This window comes from Peromyscus maniculatus, chromosome 2, assembly GCF_049852395.1.
Source record: "Peromyscus maniculatus bairdii isolate BWxNUB_F1_BW_parent chromosome 2, HU_Pman_BW_mat_3.1, whole genome shotgun sequence".
Lineage (NCBI taxonomy): Eukaryota > Metazoa > Chordata > Mammalia > Rodentia > Cricetidae > Peromyscus > Peromyscus maniculatus.
The window spans coordinates 144,690,683-144,714,878 of record NC_134853.1 but is presented as its reverse complement, the minus strand read 5'-3'; the positions used below and the strand labels follow the sequence as shown (position 1 = coordinate 144,714,878).

Sequence of the window (24,196 nt, the reverse complement as noted above, 5' to 3'; positions counted from 1 at the left end):
TTTCAGGTTTACAGAAAAGCCTCAAGAACAATGCAGAAAACTCATATACACTTTACTCAGATTCACCAATATCCTTAACATTTGCTGCACTGATTTTAGAATTTTTTCTTACTCTCTTTTGCGCTTTCATGAAACATATATATATACTTACTTTTTCCTAACCCATTCATAGTTGGGTTGCATACATTATGCCTCATTAATAATATTTTAATATATGTTATTTCCTAAGAATAAAGAAGGAAAACTATGATATATTTACCAATTTAATTAAATTTAATATTGGTATAACACTTTTGTCTAATCAGCAATCCATATTCTAGTTTTGCCCATTGTTTTAATTCTGTTCCTTAGGGTCTTCACTTCCTCTGATAAAGAATCCAGTCCAGGACCATGCTAATAGGCATCACACATCTTTAGTCTTTGTGATGGAACAATTATCTAGCCTTTTTCTTTCTCTTTTCTTTTATGATGTAAACATGATCGAAGACCATAGGCAAGTTGTTTTTAGATGCTCCTGAGTTGTGTCTGTCATCTTCTTCCCTGGTTACAGTTTGTTTATGTATAATCTGGGCAGAATGCTGCAGAAGTGTTCTTGTTTATCAGTGCCGTTGTACTCAGAGGTCCATAATATGTATTTGTTCCATCAATGGTGATGGTAGCTTCAACCACTTGGTTAAATTTATTTCTGCCTGTTTTCCTACCAAGATATTCTTTGTCTCCTTGTAGGTAGTATCTTAAGGGGAAGTTTTGTTTTTTGTTTTTGTTTTTGTTTTTTTAGTTGTAAGTACAAATAGCATCTTAATCATTTTAAAAGTACAGTTCAGTACTGTCAAGCACTTTTACAATGCTATATAGCCATTACCACTATCCAGAACTGTCTTTATCCTGTTAAGTTGAAACTCTGTACCCACTAAACACTCTTCTTTTTTTTAATTAAATTTATTTATTTATATTCTCTGATCTCCCCCGCCCATCCACTCCTCCTCTGCATTAAACACTCTTTATTAACTTCTCCCATCAACCCTTGGTAACCACTACTCTCCTTTCTGTATATTTGAATTTGACCCCGCTAGGTACTTCAAGTAAGTGGAATCATGAAGCATTTATCCTTTTGTGGCTTGCCTATTTCACTTAGCAGTGTGTTCTCAAATTATATCAATAGTGTAACATATGTTATTTAGAATTTCTTTCTTTTTCAAGGCTCAGTGATAAATCTATTACCTATACACAACACACTTTGTTTATCTATTTTTCTGTTGATAGACCTCCTTTAGATCCATTGTATAACCCAGCTGACCTTTGACTCTTTGTGTAGTATAAGGCTGGCATCTTAACTCAAAATCCCCCTGCCTCTGCTCCTGAGGAACTGGGACTATAGGTCTTAAAACCAGGCCCAGTTTTGTTGTGGTTTGGATTTCCTCCAAATTAGTGATATTGAACTTATTTTCATGTATTCCTTGGCCATTTTTATGTTCATCAAGCATTTTATCTAGTTTTTAAATTGAGTTTTTTGTTTTTGCAGTTAATGAGTTACAAGAGTTTTTGGATTTTTTTTTTTTTTAAATGTTTTAGGTGCTAACCCCTTTTCCATATGTGCTCTATAAAGTTATTTTCTGGCATTCCATAGACTCTTTCTCCTATCAGTTGTGCCCTTTGATGCACAGTTTTCAGTTGTGATGCAAGAAATAACTTTTAAGGATCCTATTTTTTCATTTTTTAGCAATTGGTGATTCTTGCTTGAGAGGATTATTGCCTACATAATAAAAGAATATTTTCTTTTATCTCGTTTATTTATCTGACATGATTTGTGCCATATATAGTCAGTATGTACACTTTTAAGCTGATTCTTGTGTTCTTTTGATATGACACACTTCATTTCTTTTTAAATTTTCTTAATTTGAGATTAGGTCTCATTCTAACCTGGGTTGTCCTGGAACTCACTGTATAACCAGGCAGACCTCAGACTTGTGGTAATTCCCCTGCCTTAGCCTCTCCAATGCTAGAATTTCATGCATGAGCCACCACATCTGGCAAACACTTTCTTTGTTAACATTTCATTACCTTCTGGTCCAGGATATTCAAAACTTAGATTTTTGCTGCTGCAGCCCTGTAAGCAACCGTTTCTCAGGAGAGCCCTAGTTTCCTGTTTTGGAATACAATTTTAAAACCAAATCTGAGTACCATATATGCTCACTGATAAAGAGGTATATGTGCTTCCTAAACCTTTTATTAATGGACAGGGGCAAGATATATGCACATATGCATTTTGTGTAAATAAAATAATATTAAAATGTTAACCCTTTATTTTTGTAATTTAATTTTCATTTGTGTGTGTGCCTGGGTGCTTGTGGAGCCCAGAAGAGGGCACTGATTTTATGGAACTGGTGTTAAAAGAAGTTGTGAGCTGCCTACTGTGGGTGCTGGAAATTGGTCCTCTGCAAAAGCAGCATGGTAGGACATGGCAGCATGCAGGCAGAAGTAAACTGAGACACTGGCCATGGCTTCAGAGTCTGCCTCCACAGTGACACACTTCCTCCAACAAGGCCGCACCTGCTCCAACAAAGCCACACCTCCTAATAGTGCCATTATTTATGAGCTTATGGGGGCCAATTACATTCAAACTACTACATTTCACTCCCTGGCCCCCATAATCTTGTAACAATATCATAATGCAGAATGCATTTAGCCCAACTTCAAAAGATCCCATAGTCTATCACAGTCTCAATAATGTTTAAAAGTTCAAAGGTCTCTTCTGAGATTCATGCAATCTCTTAACTCTAATCCTCTATAAAATCAAAATAAAAAATCAGATCACATACTTCCAACATATAATGGCACAGGATATGCATTACCATTCCAAAATGTAGGGAAGGGAGCTTTTCCATGAGGAAATACTGGATCAAAGCAAGATCGAAAACCAGCTGGGCAAACTCCAAACTCTTCATCTCCATGTCTGATATCAAAACACTCTTCAGAATTTCAATTCCTTTCAGCTTTGTTGACTATAATACACTTCTTCTATTGGACTGGTTCTACTCTCTGTTAGCAGCTTTCCATGGCAAGTATCCCATGACTCTGGCATCTCCAACATCTTAGGGTCTCCAAGGCAATCCAGACTTCACCTTCAGAGCTTCACACAATGGCCTCTCTAGGCCTCCATTCAGGGACACCCCTGAAACATGCCTGGCCTTGGCTACTTTCCTTAGTCATGGAGGATTCCATAACCCCTTTCTTCTATCCTTAAAGCCAGAATGATGTGACTGAAGCTGCTAAGTTCTGCTGCTTATTAGGCTGGAATATGGCCCCCTTGTTCAATTATATCTTCACCAGCTTTCCGTTTTCAATGGGTTTTCTTCATTGCCTAAGCTTGGCTATCCTGAAACTCCATCTGTAGACCAGGCTGGCCTTGAACTCAGAGATCCACCAGCCTCTGCCATTTGGGTGTTGGAATTAAAGGTGTGTACCACCACACCTGGCTCTAAACTTTTCTTTAATTCCTTTTCACAGTTGGAAACTTAGCTGGGTGGGATCTTGTCCTTAGGTCACCACTCCCTTTATTTCATTTATTAATCTGTTTATCTCCTTGAACACAGAATTTAGCTCCATTCCACTTCTTGGTGCTCCTTTTCTCCTCAAATTGTACATTTTGTATTTTTCCTTGCTCAGAGCCGCTTGCTCCTTTTCTTTATAAATCTTTATAAGCATGAACATTTGTAACCACACAACAGGGTCTATACTTGGGTGTTTTGAAATTTCCTCTGCCAAAGGAATTAATCCAAAACTCTTCACTTTAGCCTCAGGTAGATCCTTTGGTCAAGGGCAAAAAGCAGCTACCTTCTTTGCCAAAATATCACAAGAATGTTCTCTAGGTAACATACTAAAATTCTTCTCTTCTGAATCCTTTTAAACTACCCCCCCCCAGTTCAAATAATTCTCAGCACCATTGTCTTCCATGCTCCAAAATAGTATGGCCCATTAAGCAGTGCTTAAAGCATTCCACTGCTTTCATAACATAAAGTACCTGTCTTAGCTAGGGTTTCTATTGCTGTGAGGAGGCACCATGACCACAGCAACTCTTATAAAGAAAAACATTTTATCAGGTAGCTTACAGTTTCATAAGTTCAGTCCATTATCATCATGGTGGGGACATGGCAGCATGCAGGCAGACATGGTGCTGGAGAAGGAGCTGAAAATTCACCATCTTTGATCCATAGGCAACCAAAAGTGTACTGAGACACTGGGCATGGCTTGAGCATATATGAGAACCTCAAAGCCCGCCTCCACAGTGACACACTTCCTCTACCAAGGCTGCACCTACTCCAACAAAGCCACACCTCCTAATAGTGCCATTACTTATGAGCTTATGGGGTCCAATTACATTCAAGCAACTACATCTCATTCGAGATCTTTTGGTTTGAGGTTGGTTACTTTTGTTTTTTTGATTATTTTTTGTTTTTGGTTGGCCTAGAATTTGCTATGTAGACTAGATTGGCCTTGAACTTGCATTGATTCCTGCCTCTGCTTTCTGAGTGCTGGGATCACAAACATGAATCACCCATTTGGCTTATCCTTGTTGATCTTGAACTTATGAGCTCAGAAGTATCATCTTTGTTATTCTTGAACTTATGAGTCAAGTGATTCTCCAGCCTCAGTTTCTCAAGTAGCTGAATGACACTTCTGACTATTTAGAATTCTAGAATGTTTCCTAACGTCAAGACTATGACTCCACCCCCAATATGTACTCAGCATTGCTTCTCCCTTTTTTTCTTTCAGTCTCTTCCCTCCTCTGCCTTGAAATTGACCAGTTTTTTTGTTTCTGGTTCATGCTTCCTTCTTGTGTGTGTGTTTTTTTTTCCCCAAAAGGAAGCAAATATATGAGTAGTTTCTCTTCTTTTCCTCTCATACAAAAGTTATTATCTTTTATAGTCTCTTATAATATGGCTGGAAAATGATCATATAACAGCTGCCTAAATGTTAGCATATTTAAGTAGTTTCCAGTGTTTTAGAATGATAAATAATATTGCTATGAATAAACTATGTATTTGAATTTTATTCTATTAATTTGACATTGAGATTTTTTTTGTTTTTTTTTGTTTTTTTGAGACAGGGTTTCTCTGTGTAGTTTTGGTACCTGTTCTGGATTTCGCTCTGTAGACCAGGCTGGCCTCAAACTCACAGAGATCTGCCTAGCTCTGCCTCGTGAGTGCTGGGATTAAAGGTGTGCGCCACCACTGCCCAGCCTGTTGTCTTTTTATAAGTTAAATTTTAAGTAATTACATTTATCTTTTTTGAGATTTTTACACTTGGGTTTTGTCCCATCAACAGGTAGATTTGGATGTTACATTACCTGGGGAAGGTGGAAAAGATCGACCTTTCAAGGTGTCAGTCAAATTTGTATCTCGGGTGAGTTGGCATCTACTACATGAAGTACTGACTGGACGGACTTTGCCTGAGCCACTGGAATTAGACAAGCCAATCAGCACTAACCCGGTCCATGCAGTTGATGTGGTGCTACGACATCTGCCCTCCATGAAGTAGGTGGTTCTGGCTTTTTTTCCTCTTCAGATTTTTAAATATGAAGGGCTTCTTCCTCTGCACTCATAGTAGTATAGGCCTTCCTCAGTTAACCTTTAATATGTTATATGCTTTTCATTATTTCATTTGTATAATAATAGCATTTAAAATATACATCATTAGTTTAGCTAATCCTAGTGAATTATTTTACAGAGAAATTTCTAACCCTTTTTCTTAGGACTTGTAAGTCTTGAACAACTGATATATTTTCAGATATAGTATGAACTTAAATCACCTTTTAAAAAAATGATTTCATTTTTTATACAGTAGTATCAGATTATATTGAAATTGCTACTCTTGAGCTGAGATAGAGTTCAGACTAGAGTATTTGCCCAGCATACCTGAGGTTCTGTATCCAGACTCCTGCATGGGAAAAAGGGAGAGAGTGGTACTATTTTTTAAAATCACACTACCATTTCGTATTTCTATACTTACATATGTCAGATATCTTTGAAATAATTAGTATAGCTAGCTTGAAACATATTTGTAGAAATAAATTACTCTTTAGCATTTTAAAGTTACAATGCTGTTATTTTTAAGAAAGTATTTTAAGGGACAAGTGAGGTAATATACACCTTTAATTCCAGCACTTGGGAGGCAGAGGCAGGCAGATCTCTCTGAGTTCAAGGTCAGCCTGGTTTACATAGTGAGCTCTAGGCTGCCCAGAACTACACAGTGAGACCCTGTCTTAAAAAAATAAAAATAAAATAAAATAATATATTGCTTTGTAAACTAACAGATTCTGAAAATAGGCAATTTCCGAAAATGTTAATGAATTTCTTCATTTAGAATAGCTTTTTGTTTTCATGTGTGTATGTAATTATAAGTATCATTATAATAAGCTAATTATCTTTGCTTTCGTGCCCCCTGTCCTGCAGATTTAAGTATTAGCATTAGAAGGAAAGGATTGAACATGCCATTTTAATTTTTGTAGATATACGCCTGTGGGGCGTTCCTTTTTCTCAGCTCCAGAAGGATATGACCACCCTCTGGGAGGGGGCAGGGAAGTATGGTTTGGATTCCATCAATCTGTTCGGCCTGCCATGTGGAAAATGATGCTAAATATTGATGGTAAGGGAACTAAAACCATATTCTGAATTGGGTAGTCTATTTCTTTATGGCATGTATACTTGGTTTTATTTATACAGTTATATGTACTAGTGTCTTAAAGTAGTATTTGGATATGTATTAAGACAGCCTAATAAAACCTTAATATTTTTGTTATATTTGATTTGTAAATTCTTTATGCAGAACTTGCCTGAGAATGCTACTAAACTTGAAGCAGGCACATGAAAATGTGTAAAAGCCCTAGTGTGTGATCATTTGGGAATTTTATCTTACCAATAATTTATTTGTATTCTCTTCACTCTTAAGTCAGCATTTAACTATAAAATTCGTATGTTAAGAGAAATGTGTTGGTCATAGTGACCATAGCCAGGTATTCCTGTTGTTCTTAATGTGTTACTGAGTATAATCTCATTTTTAGGTGCTTTCCTACAAATATTTTCAAGCTAATATGTAACTAAAAAGAATAACATGTTGAACTGCCGTATGTATGTAGCCATTATTCATTTTGTCAAGGTTTTTTCTCTTATTTTTGTTAATCTGTCTATTTTTCTTCCTCTCCAAATATATACTAAGTTACATTCTATGACAGCATGTTATTTTGTCCCTACTACATACACCACTGAAAACTGGAATGTTTTCTAATTCATCAGCAATGTTATTTTTTTTATGTAAAAAAAAAAAAGAAAGAAAATTCAAAAGAAAATAAAATTTGTATTCTCTAATTCCCAGCCCAAGATCATATTTCATTGATGGATCCTAATATGTATTTTTCTGCTTAACTGATTTGAATCAGAATTTAAACAAGATTTACACATCACATTCCTTCCCCCACCCTCTTCTTTTCTTTTTACAATTTCATTGACTTCTTAGTGAGACTTCTTATTGAAACTGTATTGTAGAATATCTCCATATCTGTGTTTGTCTTTTGTTTTCTTATGACTTGTTACCCTATCTCTCTTATTTTCTGAAAATAAGTTATCTCCACAAGTTTAATTCACTTTGGGTAGAAAGTGAAATGTGTACATATACAGCAATATATTCCAGGGTCTCGAACTCTTAGATTTTTGCCAATCAATTTTACTGTTTTAAGTTTTTTTTTTTTTTTTTTTGTATTTTTGGGAACAGGTTCTTATGTGTGGCTCAGCCTAGCCTGGAACTCACTGTGTGGTCAGTCCAATCTGCCCTTGTACTGCAGTTTCAGCCTCCTAGCTGTAGGATTATAGTCATGAACTGCTTACTGTGCCTGGCTGAAACAAAGTAAACAGTCCTTCGCTAATATGAGGACCACTTGTGATTCATTCTGTTTTACTTTTACATTTATTGTTATTTTTAGGTACTGAGCATGGAGCACAGGGCCTTGATTTTGCTAGCCATACACCTTAACAAACCGTTGGTTTATGTATTTTTTTATTTTTCTTTATTTTATGTTTGAGAATTTCATGCATAGATAAAATGTATTTTGGGGGCTGGAGAGATGATGACTCAGAGGTTAAGAACATTGACTGCTCTTCCAGAGGTTCTGAGTTCAATCCCAGCAACAACATGGTGGCTCACAGCTATCTCTAGTGAGAGCTGATATCCTCTTTTGGCATGCAGGCAAACATGCAGACAGAACACTACATATAATAAATAAAATAAATCTTTAAAAAAAAAATATATATATATACATATATATATAATAAAAGTTAAAAAGAATGAATTATTTTAAAAAATAAAATTGGCTTCTGTAAGGTGTTGAGTCTAACCTTAAATCCAAAAACGTACTATATACTTCTACATTGTTTCTTCAGAAAAGTTGTAAGGCTTTCCTCACATACAGCCTACTTAATCTTGGTATTCCTGGGTATTTTGTGTGTTTTGTTGCTATTAAATGGGTTTAACATTTAATGGTATTTTTTAAATATTTAATAAACTAGTTCTTATTTATAAACATGAAGGCTTTTAACTTCTATATGTAACTTTTTAATCTTTCTGCCTTGTTGAATTCCATACTTGTAATATTTTTTAAGTGATTTTCTTGGTGTTTCTATGTTAGTTATATGGTCTGCACATAGTAACAGATTTGCCTCTATTTTTTTTTTTGCCAGATTATGTTGACTAATTTAGATAGGATAGTAGCAAACATCAATGGTTAACCTCTTTTTATTCCTCATTTTAGGAAAAATGTGTCCAGTGCTTCTCTATTAAGTATGATGCACATATGCATGTTTTTATGATTATTATTATGTTAGGAACAGTTGTTCTAGTGTTGTTAAGGAGCATTGTTGTCCTATTTTCATAAGTACTTTATTCAAGAATATGTGTTAAGGGCTGGAGAGATGGCTCAGCAGTTAAGAACACAGCCTCTTCTTCCAGAGGACCCAGGTTCAATTCCCAACACCCACATGGCAGCTTACAATTGTTTGTAACTTGAGTTCCATGAGCTCTGACACCGTAACACAGACATATATGCAGGCAAAATACCAATAAACATAAAAATGAAAGTAAATAAATTATTTTTAATTAACTAATTAAAAATATCAGTATCCAAGCTGTCTCTGATTACTTTTGTAAGTCACATTTATTTGCTACAAATTTTTTATTTTCTCCATATTTTATTTAGTGTATAGAATTTTATAAAACAGTTTTTAACATTTCAAACTTTTTCTTTTTTTTAAATTTATTTTCATTTTACAAGCATTGGTGTTTTGTCTGCATGTATGTTTGTGTGAGGGTGTTGGATCCCCTGGAACTGGAGTTATAGACAGGTATGAGTTGCCATGTGGGTGCCAGGAATTGAACCCTGGTCCTCTGGAAGAGTAGCCAGTGCTCTTAACCACTGAGCCATCTCTCCAGCCCCCCAAACTTTTTCTATTTCTGTTGTTCCCCCTATTTTTTATATTTGTGCTTTGTCCTTTTTTCCTTGATTAGTGGCTAGAAGTTTAGTCAACTGACTTTTAAAAAATTATTTAGATTTATTTATTTTATTATTTTAAATATATAGGTGGGTTTTTTTGCCTGCATGTATGTCTAGGCTCTCCTTCATGTCTGATGCCCCCCCTAGGGGTCAAAAGAGCACGTCAGATCCCCAGGGACTAGAGTTACAGATGGTTATGAGGCTCCGTGTGTGCTGGGAATCAAACTCAGGACCTCTGCAAGAGAAGCCAGTGCCCTTAGTCACTGAGCCATCTCTCTAGCCTCACCTCCTGCCCCCCCCCCCCAGCAGAACACCTAATTTTTCTTTAATTATTTTACTTCTTCTAGCTTTGTTTTCTATTATTTCTCTTTCATCTTATAAATTTTTCTTCTTCAGTTAGCCAAATTAAAGTTGTTTTCCTACCTTTTTAAAGTAATTAGTAGCTTTCATTTTTTTCTCATCCATAAAAATATTAAGGAACAATGAATTTTCTTCTGATCACTGTTTGAGCTTTTCTGCACAGCTCTGAATTGTAGTGTTTTCACTACATAATTTCCTAGAAACTGCAACCATCTTTTTATTTATTTGTTTATTTATTGCTTTTCCTTTTTTTTTTAAATGGGTAACAATTTATTAAGATATAAATTGATGGTGGTGCACGTCTTTAAGTGAGATCCAGGACAGGCACCAAAACTACAAAGAGAAACTCTGTCTTGAAAAAAACAAAAACAAAAGACATAAATTGAGGAAATACGGTCACGAGTACAGAATGGAGTAGACGGCTGAAGTTGTCCTCTGATCTGACCAGAAGTGAATCTACTATTTATTGCTTTTTCAAGACAAGGTTTGTCTGTATACCTCCTGGCCGTCCTGGAACTCGCTCTGTATGCCAGGCTAACCTCCAACTCACAGAGATCCACCTGCCTCTGCCTCGCGAGTTCTGGGACTAAAGACATGCGCCACCACCGCCCTGCCTTCAACCTTCATTTGTATTACCCCTGTAATCCATATTGTTTGAGAGGCTTTTTAAATTTTTATTAATGCTTTTATTTATTCTTTCAGGAGTCTTCTTAAATTTTAAGCTAAGATCTAACTGCTTTCTCGTTTTGTTATAAGTTTCTAATTTCAACATGTTGTTAAGCAAAAAAAGTGAGAAGTCTTTGTTGTTCTGCAGTTTTTAGGACTCACTTTCACTTATTTAAAAAAAATTATTATTATTATTATTATTGGTTTTTTTGTTTTGTTTTTTTGAGACAGGATTTCTCTGTGGAGTTTTGGTTCCTGTCCTGGATCTCGCTTTGTAGACCAGGCTGGCCTCGAACTCACAGAGATCCACCTGGCTCTGCCTCCCAAGTGCTGGAATTAAAGGCGTGCACCACCACCGCCTGGCTAAAAACAAACTTTAAACATTTATTTTTATATTGTGTGTGTATGTGTACATGAATGTGTGCATGTGTGAGAGCATATGTGTGGGGGTGAGAGTCTGCTCTCTTTATTTTCCCCGAGATAGGAGGGTCTCACTATGTCTCTCTGGCTCTGGCTGTCCTAGAACTCCCTACGTAGACCAGGCTTCCATTGAATTCACAGAGATCCACTTGCCTCTGCCTCCCCAGTGCTGGGATTAAAGGTGGACACCAGTATGCCCAATTCTGTCCTCTTTTTCCAAAATGTAAGTCCTGGAGATTGAACTCAGCAATATTGTCTACATTTTTTTTTTTCATTCTTTTTTTCTAGGGAAAAAAAACTTTTTGAGACAGTCTTGATAATTTGTCCAGGGTGACTTGAACTCCTAATCTTAGCCTTCAGAACAGCTCGGATTACTGGTTTAAAGAACCACCCCTGGCTTTGGGGACTAAGACAGAGTATTGCTATGTTACCAGGCCTGTATTGAACTCCTGGGCTCAAGTGATCCACCTCCTCTGTACCACCACAGCTGGGATAGGGTGCATGCCACCACACCCACCTTGTAGTTCTCTGTTTAGAATTTGTTAAGTAGCTTGTGTAGCCTAATAAGTGGTCAGTATTTCTGATGTCCAGAGTAGTTGGCTGGTGGTGGCACACACCTTTAATCCCAGCATTTGGGAGGCTGAGGCAGGTGGATCTCTGTGAGTTCAAAACCAGCCTGGTCTACAGAGCAAGTTCCAGGACAGGCTCCAAAGCTACGCAGAGAAACCCTGTCTTGAAAAAAAAAAAAAAAAGAAAGAAAGAAATAACAAGGAAGGAAAAGAAAATTTAATATTGTTTCACCCTTAAGAATTTTTAAAATTATATTTTAAAGTAAGGTTTTAATTTTCATCTTTTGTCATATTGTCTACTTAGTTTATTTGTCAGATATGATGCGCTGCTTCTTGGTATTTTTTTGTTTGGGAGCTGAGTCTCACTGTGTAGTCTAGCCCAAGTTGCTCTCAAACTCTCTATCCTCCTGCCTCAACCTTTGAAGTGCTGGGATTATAAGATGTGCCACTGCATCTAGCTTTACGGTTTTTATATACCATCTTTGTATGGATGATTACTTTCTTTTTGTTTTTGTTTTTGTTGTTGTTGTTGTTGTTTTGGTTTTTCGAGACAGGGTTTCTCTGTGTAGCTTTGCGCCTTTCCTGGAACTCGCTTTGGCGACCAGGCTGGCCTTGAACTCACAGAGATCCACCTGCCTCTGCCTCCCGAGTGCTGGGATTAAAGGCGTGTGTCACCACAGCCCGGCGATTACTTTCTTTTTGTAGCTCATATTTGAATGAAATGTATTCACTAAGACCACTGGTAGAAGATGGTAGGAAGAACATTAGCTGTACTTTAGGCTCAAGATAAATGTCTAGGTTTCTTTGCTTCAAGACTCCATTCCATAGGGGGATGGATTCCTTCTTTAAAATACATCTTCATCTCCCATGCTTTCCAGTAATTTCAGTGTTGCATACTACCAGCTGTGAGTTTTCCCAGGTTGCTATTCATTTATGACTTCCCTACACAATTGAAGTTATTTTGAAATAAGAAATTACAAAAAAATTATAAATGCTTCTGAGACTATCCATTTTTCATTTTTTTTTTTAAATGTGCATTGGTGTTTTGCCCTGGAACTGGAGTTACAGATAGTTGTGAGCTGCCATGTGGGTGCTAGGAATTGAACCCAAGTCCTCTGGAAGAGCATTGAGTGCCCTTAACCACTGAACCATCTCTCCAGCCCTGAGACTATCAATTTTTTAAATAATTTTTATTTATTTATTCATTCATTCATTCATTTGTTTATTTATTTAGTATTTTTCTGAGACTGGGTTTCCCTGTGTAGTCCTGACTGGCCTGGAACTTGCTCTGTAGACCAGGCTGGCCTGGAACTCAGAGATCCACCTGACTCTGCCTCCCAAGTGGTGAGATTAAAGGCATGCGACACCACCGCTAGGTTCAGACTATTAATTTTAAACTACTCTTCTGACACACTGATAACACATTTTTATACCTCCTTTCTCTTTTTCCATCGAAGAGTCCCCCATTCCATCTCAGTTCCAAACATGACTTTTCAGATAGGACTTTCTCTCTGGGAATGAAATATACTGTTTCCCCATAGATTTCCTTACACTTCCTGTCATTCTGCAATGTTTAGATATGCCTTCTTGTGTAGATTTTGCTAGTCCAGAATACTTGGGGCTCTATTTACCTACAATGTGGCATTTTATGGGCTTTTTTAATCACCTGGTTTTATCAAAATGTACTTTTACTTTTATTAACATTCTCTTTGTTGATCTGTGCAGTATCTAGGAAAAAAGGAGGAAATTGGGACAAAGTTACTGTTATGTTTCTACCCGAGTTATTAAGAAAGGGTTTCTAAATAACTTATTAGTCATAGAAATTACAAAGGAAATTTGAATTTTGAACAGAGTGATAATTAATAATATATGTCAAAACTGGTATGATTGATTTAAGCAATGGTTAGAGAGAATTTAAAACTTTACTGACCTGTTAGAACAGAAGAGCATCAATAACTGGATAGTTTATCTTAAAATGTTAGAAAATTAAACACAAAGAGACTACAAGGAAATAAGAAATAAAAACAGGAGCTAATGAAATAAAAAGGAAATTTAAACCTGTTGGTAGGGAGACTTACTGGGTTCTTAAGAAAGGTAGTGACATGATCGTATTTGTTTTCCAGAAAGAGACCTCTGGCAGCAGTTTGGAAAATAGATAGAGGAGAAAAAGCTAATCTGAGAAGCCAGTAGGGGGCTTTTCAATCACTAGTTCAGGTAAGAGATGGTGGTGTTCTAATGTGGGATGGAGAGGAAGGGACATATTCCAAGGATTCAGCTGAAGAAAAAAAAAAAAAAAAAAAAAAGGCTTAAGAACCATGTCCATAAAAGCAGAACTTTGGGCACCTGGAACTGACTAGAAATAAATAGACCAGAAACTACTAGGTTTTTAAAGAAATTATACTTGCAAATAAACTATAAACCTGGTATATCAGATAAATCAAGAGTTCAACCAAAGAAGTAGAATTGGCAGGCACTACATAGAGATTTGGTTTATACAATTATAGTAAAGCTAATCTGAAATCTTAGAGAAGGGACAAGAAGTGAGATCTTGGACATAATCTAAACTGTTGTCTGTAGATGGACTTTCTTCTCTCCTTCTCTCTTGGGGAAGCCTCAGCCTTGATTTTTAGGCTTTGAACCAATTGAATCAGACTCATCACATTATCCTAGATAATGTCCCTTATGTTCTGTCACCTAATTTTGAACTTTTATTACATCTATAAAATAAACTGTCAACAACACCTATATTAGTGTTTGATTAAGTAAATAAAAACGAATAGCCTAGCCAAGTTGACACACTAAGGAAAAACATAAGCTGAGTGTGATGGACTTAAACCTGTAAGCTAATACTTAAGAGGCTGAGGCAAAACTTATATATTCTTGTACCTGTGCTATGTAGGGAGTCTGAGGGCAGCTTGGGCCACAGAGTAAGTAAGGCTCTGTTTGTTTGTATATTTAAATTTTAATGCCCCTAATTTTTTCTGTGATTTTTTTTTAATCATTGAAACATGTTTTGTTGCACTACCAGGTATGTTCTAAACTAGTTTTTTGTTTTGCTTTTTTTTTTTTTTTTTTTTTGGTCTAAAAGTCTGTAGTGGTGGATGCTACAAGTTAGAATGTTAAATCAAGTGTGGTGACACACCCATAATCTGAACAGGATCTGGAGTTTAAGGTCACCCTGAGCTACATAGAGAGTTTGAGGTCAGCCTGGGTGAAATAATGAGACCTTGTCTTTTAAAGCAAACAAAGCCTAGTGTGGTGTTGCTTGCCTGTAATTCCAGCACTTGGAAGACCCAGGTAGGAAGGGAGAACTCAAGGCCAGCTGGGCTATATAATGAATTCCAGGCCAATCTGGGATCTAAGTCTTTAGGAATAATAATGTGATAAAAACAGAAAGGGAAGGATAAAATCATGAGGAATTCTAGAATTTAAGGAAGTAAGAAAAAACAAGTGAGCCAAGGCTGATTGTTACAAGCAGTATGGAAACAAAAAAAAAAATAAGTAAAAACCAGTTCAAAGTTGAAGCGACTAGAAGAATGTTCAAACATTAGATAATTTCAATAAAACAAGACCTTTTGCAGTACAATCAAGAGCAAGAAAGAATATCAGTACTATGATTTTTAGTCACTGTTGTGTTTTCTAACTTTTGTTCTTCTTACAGGTTTCAATCTACATGTTACTTTCTTACGAAGCAGTGTTTGACACCCTTCTCCCCCAGTCCAGCCATCCCCCAAGTCTGAGTTAGGTACTTGTCTTATATATTCCCACAGCACAGTGTACTCCCCTATAATAGCACGTACCACCCTGAGATCTAACTGTCTATTGTTTTGTGTCTCTATGTTCTGGACATAGAGAGTGTTGTAATTCACCAGTGTACTCTCCATGCCTAGCATAATTCACATTAAGCAAAGAATGAACACATCCAAGAGCATGGAGAAGGAATGTCCAAAAGAGCTTGAAAAACAGAAGTATTTACAGGACTAAGTGATATAGTAATATAGGAAAAAGACTAGTAGTTTAGGTTGAAAAGCAGATACCCCAGGATTAAATTTTCTGAAGTCTGTAAAATACAAAATTTAACTGAAAGACATGAAACAAAGCTTCAAAACAAAAAAGAAAAGAAAAAAATGTTATATATATTCAGAAATCCTAAAATGTCAGTTATCCCAAAATCAACCTGTAAGCACAGTACTAATTAAAATCCAAATGGGATATGTTAGGATGCTTCATAAGTCTATTTGGTTTTGTCTTTTGTTTTTGAAACAGGGTTTCACTATGTAGCCCAGGCTGTCCTGGACTCTACACAGACCAGAGTGACCTCTGCCTTCCAAGTCTGGGATTAAAGGTTTGCACCATCACACCAAGCTTGATAACTCTGTATTTGTATGGAAGGATAAATGATCACAAGAAACCAATACAATTTTAAAGAAAAAGGAATTGCCATACTTATTAAGAAACAGTAACAGTTACACACAATGCTGGAAGTGTAGGGACAGGCAGATTAATGACTGAGAGAGAGCCTAGAAACAAAGCAGCTATGTATTTATGGAATTTTGTAAATGTCTGAGATGCATTTCAAGTTAATGGGGAAAAGGAAAATAACAAGTTGTATTTAAAGTTATAAACATTTTGAAGAAATATTTGGATTCAGCCAGGCAGTGGTAGCACAGGCCTTTAATCCCAGCACTTGGGAAACAGAAGCAGGTGGATCTCCGAGTTTGAGGCCAACCTGGTCAATAGAGTGAGTTCCAGGATGGCATTTGTTCCACTGCTCAGCATTTGTAATCCCATTGTTGGGGTGCTGGAGAAGGGAGGAGCCCTGTGTCTTGTTTGTTAGACATTCTACTGCATCAGTAGACACAAAATTCCTGGAGAAACCCTATATAGAAACTAAAGTGAAGAGTGATCGAGGAAGACACCTGACATTGACTTCTACCTGCCACATGTGTGCTCGCTCTCTCTCTCTCTGTCTCTCTGTCTCTCTGTCTCTGTCTGTCTCTCTCTCTCTCTCTCTCTCTCTCTCTCTCTCACACACACACACACACATCTAAGCAAAAGAAAACAAACTAACAAGTAGAACAAAAACAAAACAGAAAATAGACTATGTCAAAAGTTGGAGTTTGTATAAATTCACAAAGCTAAAATAATAGAAGAATGTTTGCAGTTCATAGAACAGAGCATATAGACTATAAGGACAAATAAATAGAAAAATGTGTAGTTCTCAAAGGATAGCCATGAGTAATAGGCACAAAAAGAGATTCTCAAATTCACTAATAATCAAGAAATTATAAATAAAATCAACAAAGGTACCATTTCACACCCATCACATTTACACAATTTTTAAGTCTTATAAAAGCAACATATGCCTATAATCCAACCACTTGGGCCACCAGAGAGATCTCAAGTTCAAGGCTAGCTCATGCATTAAGTAAGACCCAGTCTCAACAAAAATACATAGTAGAAGAGCAAATGTTGGTGAGGAACTCACATGGTATAGAAATGTGCTTTAGCATAACTATTTTAAAGAACAGTTTTTGTTGGGTTGGTTGGTTGGGGGACTTTTTGTTTATTTGGTTTGGGTTTTTGTTAGTTCTTTTAAATTTAGAGATGGGGTCTAATTTAGCTCAAGCTGGTCTACAGAGTGAGTTCCAGAATAGCCAAAGCTACACAGAGAAACTGTCTCAACAACAACAACCAAAAAAGGATTATGGCATCTTAATAAATTGAACATAGTGCCTGACATTTTAAATATTCCTCCCCTTCTAAGCTTTATTAAGATATGATTGATGGGCTGAAGAGATGGCTCAGAGGTTAAGAGTACTGGCTGCTCTTCCTGAGGTCCTGAGTTCAATTCCCAGCACCCACATGGTGGTTCACAGCCATCTGTAATGAGATCTGGTGCCTCTTCTGGCCTGCAGGGATACACATAGATAAAACACTATACATAATAAATAAATCTTTAAAAAAAAAAAAAAGATGTGATTGACAAAAACTGTGTATGTTTAAGGTATACAATATATTTGATAATACATATTCCATGTGGAATCATTACCATATGCAGCATTCCCAGCACCTCACATATCAGTCATATTTGTGTTTGCTTCTGAGAGTTAACACCTGAGACCTACACTCAGTGAATATGCATATATATACATTAATAGTAGTGTGTGTGTGTGTGTGTGTGTGTGTGTGTGTCTGTGTGTGTGTCTGTGTGCTGGTTATATACGTGTGTGTGCGCGCGCGTGCGTGCTGGTTAAGTTCACCATGCTGTACACTAGTCCTTCAGAACTTAACCAGTACCTGGACATCTGTGCCCTTTGACCAGTATGTCCTCATCTCTCCCACCTCCAACCATCCCAGTAAAGTGGTACCTACCATTCTACTGTTTCTGAGTTTGGATTCTAAAATACAGTTATAGGTAAGACCATACAGTAATTGTCTTCCTGTGCCTGGTTTTTTCACTGAACATACATGGCCTCTAGATTCATCCATGTTGTCAAAAATGACAGAACTTCCTTCCTTTTAAAGGAATAATAAACTCTTTCTTACACACTCACACAACACATTTTAAAAAATCCATTGATGTGTCTGTAGATGTAGGTTGTTGGTGCATCCTAGCCATTCTGAATAATGCTGCAATGAGCATGGGAATGCAGATGTCTCTTTGACATAGTGATTTTTATTTGCTTTCAATATAAGTCCAGAAATAAGATTGCTGGATCATAAGTAGTTAAATTAAATAATTTTAATGGCACATATAGAACCATGGCCTTATACATATTAAGGAGCTGTTCTACCATTGAACTGCATACCCAACAGTATTTTTAATATCTAAGGAACTTTATACATTTTCCACAATACCTGTACCAAGGATTTATTTATTAATTACCAGTAAAGTGTATTAATAATGTAAAATTAATGTTACTGTGAAAAATACAAGAACTGAGAAGTGTTGTTCTGGCCACCTTACTTGTTAAATGTCCTTTCTTTGTTGCTGTGTGGTTTTGATTTTACAGCCCTTGTACTTGTTTGCTGCACTAAACAAACAACATTTACTGAACTTGAAATAACTAGTGTAGGCTTGTATTCAGCAATGTAAATAACCCAGGAAAAGGGGGTCAGATGACTCAGAGGATAGTCACTTGCTCCCAGGCTTGACCACCTGAGTTTGATCTCTGGAACCCACAAGATGGAGAAAGAAAACTGAATCCTGCAAGTTGTTCTCTCTCTCTCTCTCTCTCTCTCTCTCTCTCTCTCTCTCTCTCTCTCTCTCTCTCTCTCTCTCTCTCTCACACACACACACACACACACACACACACACACACACACACACTAAATATATATATTAAGGCAATACTACAGCTCTGGTTCAGTGAATAAAGGTGTGTACAGCCAAGCTTGGTGACACATAGGCACACCAAATAAATAAATGAGAGTTTAGAAAGTACTACAAAGGAGAACGTTGAATGCAGAGGAATCCACTGAGGTCTTAATATTGACAAACACTTCCTAAGGAAATGACAGGCAGTAGAAAGAAAAGACTTGGCATTAGAAATGAGTGTGGAAAAAGTCCTCTAATTTTAGTACTCTAAACAATTCATTTTTAAACCTGTGACCAAAGATCGAGAGAAATTATTTAATGGCATTTAGTATCCTAACTCTCAATTAAGCAATTAAACTTACTATATTTTACTAATCTAAGACTCAAAAATTTTCCCCACATTTCAACTTCTCTGGGGTTGGGAGCTGTCTTAGAATTGATGATTTGTCACAGTTTGATTTCTTTTTATTGGTATTTGATATATTGCCATCAATGGAACCTTAGAATTCAATGAACATGAAGAGTAATTAGCCCATTTTGAGGCCACCCCATTGGTTACTTGGATTTTGTTGTTGCAATTCCTGTGTGTAAGCAGCATCCTGTCCCTTAGGTAGAGTTGGGTGTGTCAGGTTTTGGAGTCAGGGTACTGGGGACTGATCTGGGACCTGATGCATGTAAGTACACACTACCACTGAGTGATATCCCAAAGCCCTTCCTCTAAGCATTTCCTGTTATTATTTTCTCATATAAGTTCCCTCCACAGAACTGAGTGCAATGGTGCACACTTATGTCTGTGTGGGAAGCTGAGGTGGGAGGATCACTTGAGTATACTAGCTCAAAATGAGCCTGGGTGACACAGAGTGACTGACTCCATCTCAAAATGCAGCGCCCACACACACAGTTATGAGTTAGCAGATACTCCACACTGAGTAGTTAGAGAGACAAAAGCCATTTGCCTAAGCTCATGTGATCGTTACTTAAATAGTTAAGTCAAACATTCTGATCCACAGTTTATGAGTGTGATGCAGCTTTATACTGTATCTCTTAAGAAGCCAGATTCTTGAAAGGCAAGTTTTAAACAGATTATTTTACCTCAGTGGTAGGGTACTTGCTTAAGGTGTAAATTCCCGGGTTCCATCATAATATCAAAAACTTTATTAAGATTTTTCAACAAAAAGTAACTTTCTATAAAACATTCTTTTTCAAGCCAGGCAGAGTAGCACATGCTTGTTGCCTCATCATCTCAGAATATATGTAATATATTAATACAAATTAAACATTTATTGATGATGAATCTTAAATTTATTTTAAAAGAATTCTTTGGTATAATATTATTTCCTCTTTTGTTAAACATGAAAAGGAATTGCACACTAATAGATGTGTTGAATTTTACATAAAAATTTTAATCTTATCTGGGCATGGTGATACGTGCCTATAATATTAGCACTTGGAAAGAGGATCAGGAAGGTCAAAGTCATCTTCATCTATATAGTAAGTTCCAGACCAGCCTGGGCTGGGTGAGACCCTGTCTGGGGTGGGGGTGGACTAGTCTTACCTGAGTATTTGATGCTGCAGGATATAGAAAAAATAGTCAGTGTTTTTCAGAGCTGATCAATATTTTGATTTTATAATCACCAAAGCTGAAAATGTGGTTTGGTATAAATATATAGTATAAAATACCTGAAGTATTTTTAGGGGTATTTCAGAAATTATTGGAAATTCTGTCTCAATCCAAAGCCAAAATTCTTTTAACGATTTTTTAAAATTAGACTCAAGCCAGCAATTTAGACAGAATTGTTTGTTTGTTTGTTGAGACGAGGTCTCTCTATTAACCTTGAACTGATAGAGATCTGCCTGCCTCCATCTCCCAAGTTCTGGGATTAAAGGCATAGACACCACATGCCACTCAATCATCAGTTTTTAAAAAATCAAACATTCTAATGTAATGGAACTTAGAGGTATACTAATTTGATTTATGCTAAGGAATGACAAAAATATTAATTTTTATAGCTATATTAAAGTGTTCTAAATAAAAGCAGAAAATTTGGAATGTACAGTAAATTTACTACAATTCTTCATAGCATATAGCAGTCCCTGATTTGAGCAAGGTATTTAGGCAGCATTCGTTAGAATTACATGGTGTTATGACATGTGTAGTTCAGAACCAAGGCTGTGCACGGGCAAGCACTTCAGGAAACAACGCAGATTCATACATGTTTGATTCCTAATTTTCAGTCACTGAGCCAGAAGCCTTTTATTGTTGCCAAAATTTTTCGTCTTCACACTCAGTCATGACTCACAGTTTACTGTGATCAAAATCAGGCTTACCCAGGCAGTCTGTCCTCACATTAGAATGGTGTGGTGGGGATGGGAATATCAGGGCAGTCTTCAGATCGGTTTCTTGACTCATTCCTGTTTGACTCCGATTGAGTGTGCCTTTCTTTTTTCTCCCCCCCCCCCCTTTGGTTTTATTGAGACAGGGTTTCTCTGTGTAGCTGTCTTGGATCTAGCTTTGTAGACCAGGCTGGCCTAGAACTCACAGAGGTCTGCCTGCCTCCGCCTCCCGAGTGCTGGCATTAAAGAGTGTGCCCTTTCTATTTGGCTTACTGTGGTCCTTTTGAGATCACACTTAATTGTTGTCTTGGGCATTCCTTTGTCAGGCAATTCAAAAGCATTAACATCACCAACAATCTAATAGCAGGGTTAAGTCGTGAATGAAATTGTCTCATAGGTGGAGTGGTAGTGGGGATATTACTTCAAAACACAAATAACTAAAAATACTATAAAATAAAACAAATGGTAATGAAAAAAAAAAAACCTCACACAGAAAAACAACAACAACAAATCCTTGCCCAGAAACAACAACAACAACAAAAAATTATAAAATAAAATAAAATGCCAAAACGGGCATGTTTGAAGCAGAGGGATTTAAAGTTGGAGGTCATCCTCCACTACACTGAGTTGAAGACCAGTCTGATGTACATGAACACTCTCTAGAAAAAGCAAAAACTTCAACCATGCACCTACAAAGTAGGGAGGCAGGACACGTCCCATAGATGCCAACATCATTATCTGACGGGGTCGGTGGAGGGACGCCTGGCTCTCTGTGTTTGCCTCGGATGGTGACAGTAGCATGCCTTGTGCTGGTTGTTCAGGAGCCTGAGCCTGATAGAGCAGGGTGCTCAAGGGTGTGTGTGAGCATTGGTCCCCTCCCGTTCTTACACAGTAGGAACCACATCTCAGCTTGCTCCTTCAGGTTGAGTCCAGTGGCTGACACCTTGGGAGCCTCCCAGCCAGGGCAGGGGTCCATTTCTCAGTGTTTCTTTAGTTTCCCCTGCTGTTCCCAGCTATACTCATGGTCTCCAGGACTTCAAACACTGGAGTTTATCATGACTGCAGCTCGGTTCCTCTGTTGTTGTTGTTTAAAGGAACTCAAGAGAAATAGGTAGGTATATGAGAGGCAATCTTTAAACACCTTACTTACATACTGAAAGGTGTCTTTTTTAGGCTTCGTAACAAAGTTAACTGAATGGTAATGCAGGGCATGAAGCAGTAGGATCTCTTGAGCCCAGGGAAGTGAGACTGGGCAACATGGCAAGACCCCATCTTAGAAAAGCGAGCTTCTGGGACAGAATTTCTCCTTCAGGAATTTGGAAGCGCTTCTCCATTTGTAATTGTAGTCTTTCTGTCTGCTCTGGCTTGAACCTAGGCTGTAGTGCATGCTAAGCCCCGTTCTAGTTTTACAGTTTATATACTATAGAGTCTACCCATTTGTCTTTTTAATGTCAGTTTTGAGTTACTTACCTTCTAAAATTTTCCTCAATCTTCTAGCCCTTTGCTCACTGTTTAATTTCTCTTTTTGAACAGTTCTTTTCTGTTTCCTGGATACTAATTTTTTAATAACATTCTACTCTTACAAGTGCAAAAGCCTCTTTTAGCTCTCTGAGCATAATGATTTACTTTGGATTTCTTCCTATATATACACTTCTGTTTCCCTTCAATTCCTGTTTTTTTTTTCTTTTTTTTTTTTTTAATTTTGTTATCTAAACATGCCCTTTTTATCTACTTGTGGCTCAGTGGGAGTCTAAAACTGACTGGAAGCCCTGCATGCACAGATGAGGCTTGTTAACCTAGACCTTCATCACAGGGTGAATTCAGTGGTTGAGGTTGGGATGTTGTAATTCTTAGGCCTCTTCTGAGTCCGTCAGGTTAGCCAAATACACCTGTCTGAAGACTAGCTCTGGTCCCCTACATCCTGACAGCCACGTTAGATTCGAGGCAGAGGAATTTCTGTATCAGCATTTCTTGCTTCCTGTCATCTAATCCCTTGTTTGTAGTACAGTCCTGTGCTGTAAGCTATGCCTGGCATCCTTCTTCCAGGGATCTTTTGTTTTGATTTACCTTTTTCAGAGAATGAGCCTCCAAATTTCTGCAAGGACACAGGACAGCTGTTCCCCATTGTGGGCCCAGACAGGGGCCCTCGGCGTCTGCCTGCTGCTCAGACAGCCTTCCTCCTTATGTTTTGCACTGTCTCTCTAGCCCCTTAGTTTTTTTTAGATCTTTTTCTAAAATCACTGCCTAGGTACCCATCAGAGTGACTAAGCTTAAGTCTAACAGTATTAACAGTTGTGAATTGTACCCAATGTGTCTTTGTTTTTGAAATTTTGAATTGCATTTATTTATTGTGTGGTAGGGACGTGTGCCACGATGCCTGTGTGGAAGTCAGAAGACAACTTGTGGAAGTCAGTTCTCCTTCTACCATGTAGGCCCCTGGGATGGAACGTGTATGGTCAGGCTTGGCAGCGAGTGATTTTACCTGCAAAACTGACCCCATCTCACTGACCCCACCACAGTAACTCACATACTGCCCGTGAGAGGTCAGAAATTGAAAACATTGAAAGAATTATTGTAAGTTGTAGCATGAATCTTAAAAGTCCAGGTATTGGGGTGAACGCTGGAAGATCAGAGAGACAGAACAAGCCACAGCTAACCTCACCTGGCCAACTTCTCAGCTGATCTTGTTTCCTCAGACTGGAAGCCTTTGTGTCCTCATATCCAAATGGCTCTCAGCTGAACTGTGCTGCTCAAAACCTAAAAGCTTAACCAGCCAAAAGCTTAACCAGCCAAATGCTTCTAGTTCCTGGTCTTCACGCCTTATATACCTTTCTGCTATCTGCCATCACTCCCTGAGATTAAAGGCTCACTTCTTGGGATTAAAGGTGTGAGTCACCATGCTTGTCTGTATCCTTGAACACATGGATTTCTGCCTCTGGAATGCTAGGATTAAAGGCGTGTGCTACCACTGCCTATCCTAAGTATCTA

General features: G+C 37.5%; 1 protein-coding gene across 5 annotated transcripts in view; it reads left to right on the top strand.

Annotated features, from left to right (window-relative positions):
- The window catches only part of LOC102922064 (argonaute RISC catalytic component 3), a 99,841-nt gene that overhangs the window by 25,896 nt on the left and 49,749 nt on the right, over positions 1-24,196 (top strand). Inside the window, exons 1-3 of one of the 5 annotated variants that reach the window (XM_076565066.1) lie at positions 5,352-5,534; positions 6,509-6,645; positions 13,677-13,767. Coding sequence is in view for 2 of the 5 variants with exons in the window: in XM_042271872.2 (XP_042127806.2) it covers positions 5,326-5,534; positions 6,509-6,645 (346 nt within the window). In the remaining 3 variants the exon portion in view is untranslated. Of the gene's footprint in view, positions 1-5,325; positions 5,535-6,508; positions 6,646-13,676; positions 13,768-15,214; positions 15,299-24,196 lie in introns of those variants that run through there. The other 4 variants (XM_076565065.1, XM_042271872.2, XM_076565067.1 and 1 more) reach the window with 4 other exon arrangements.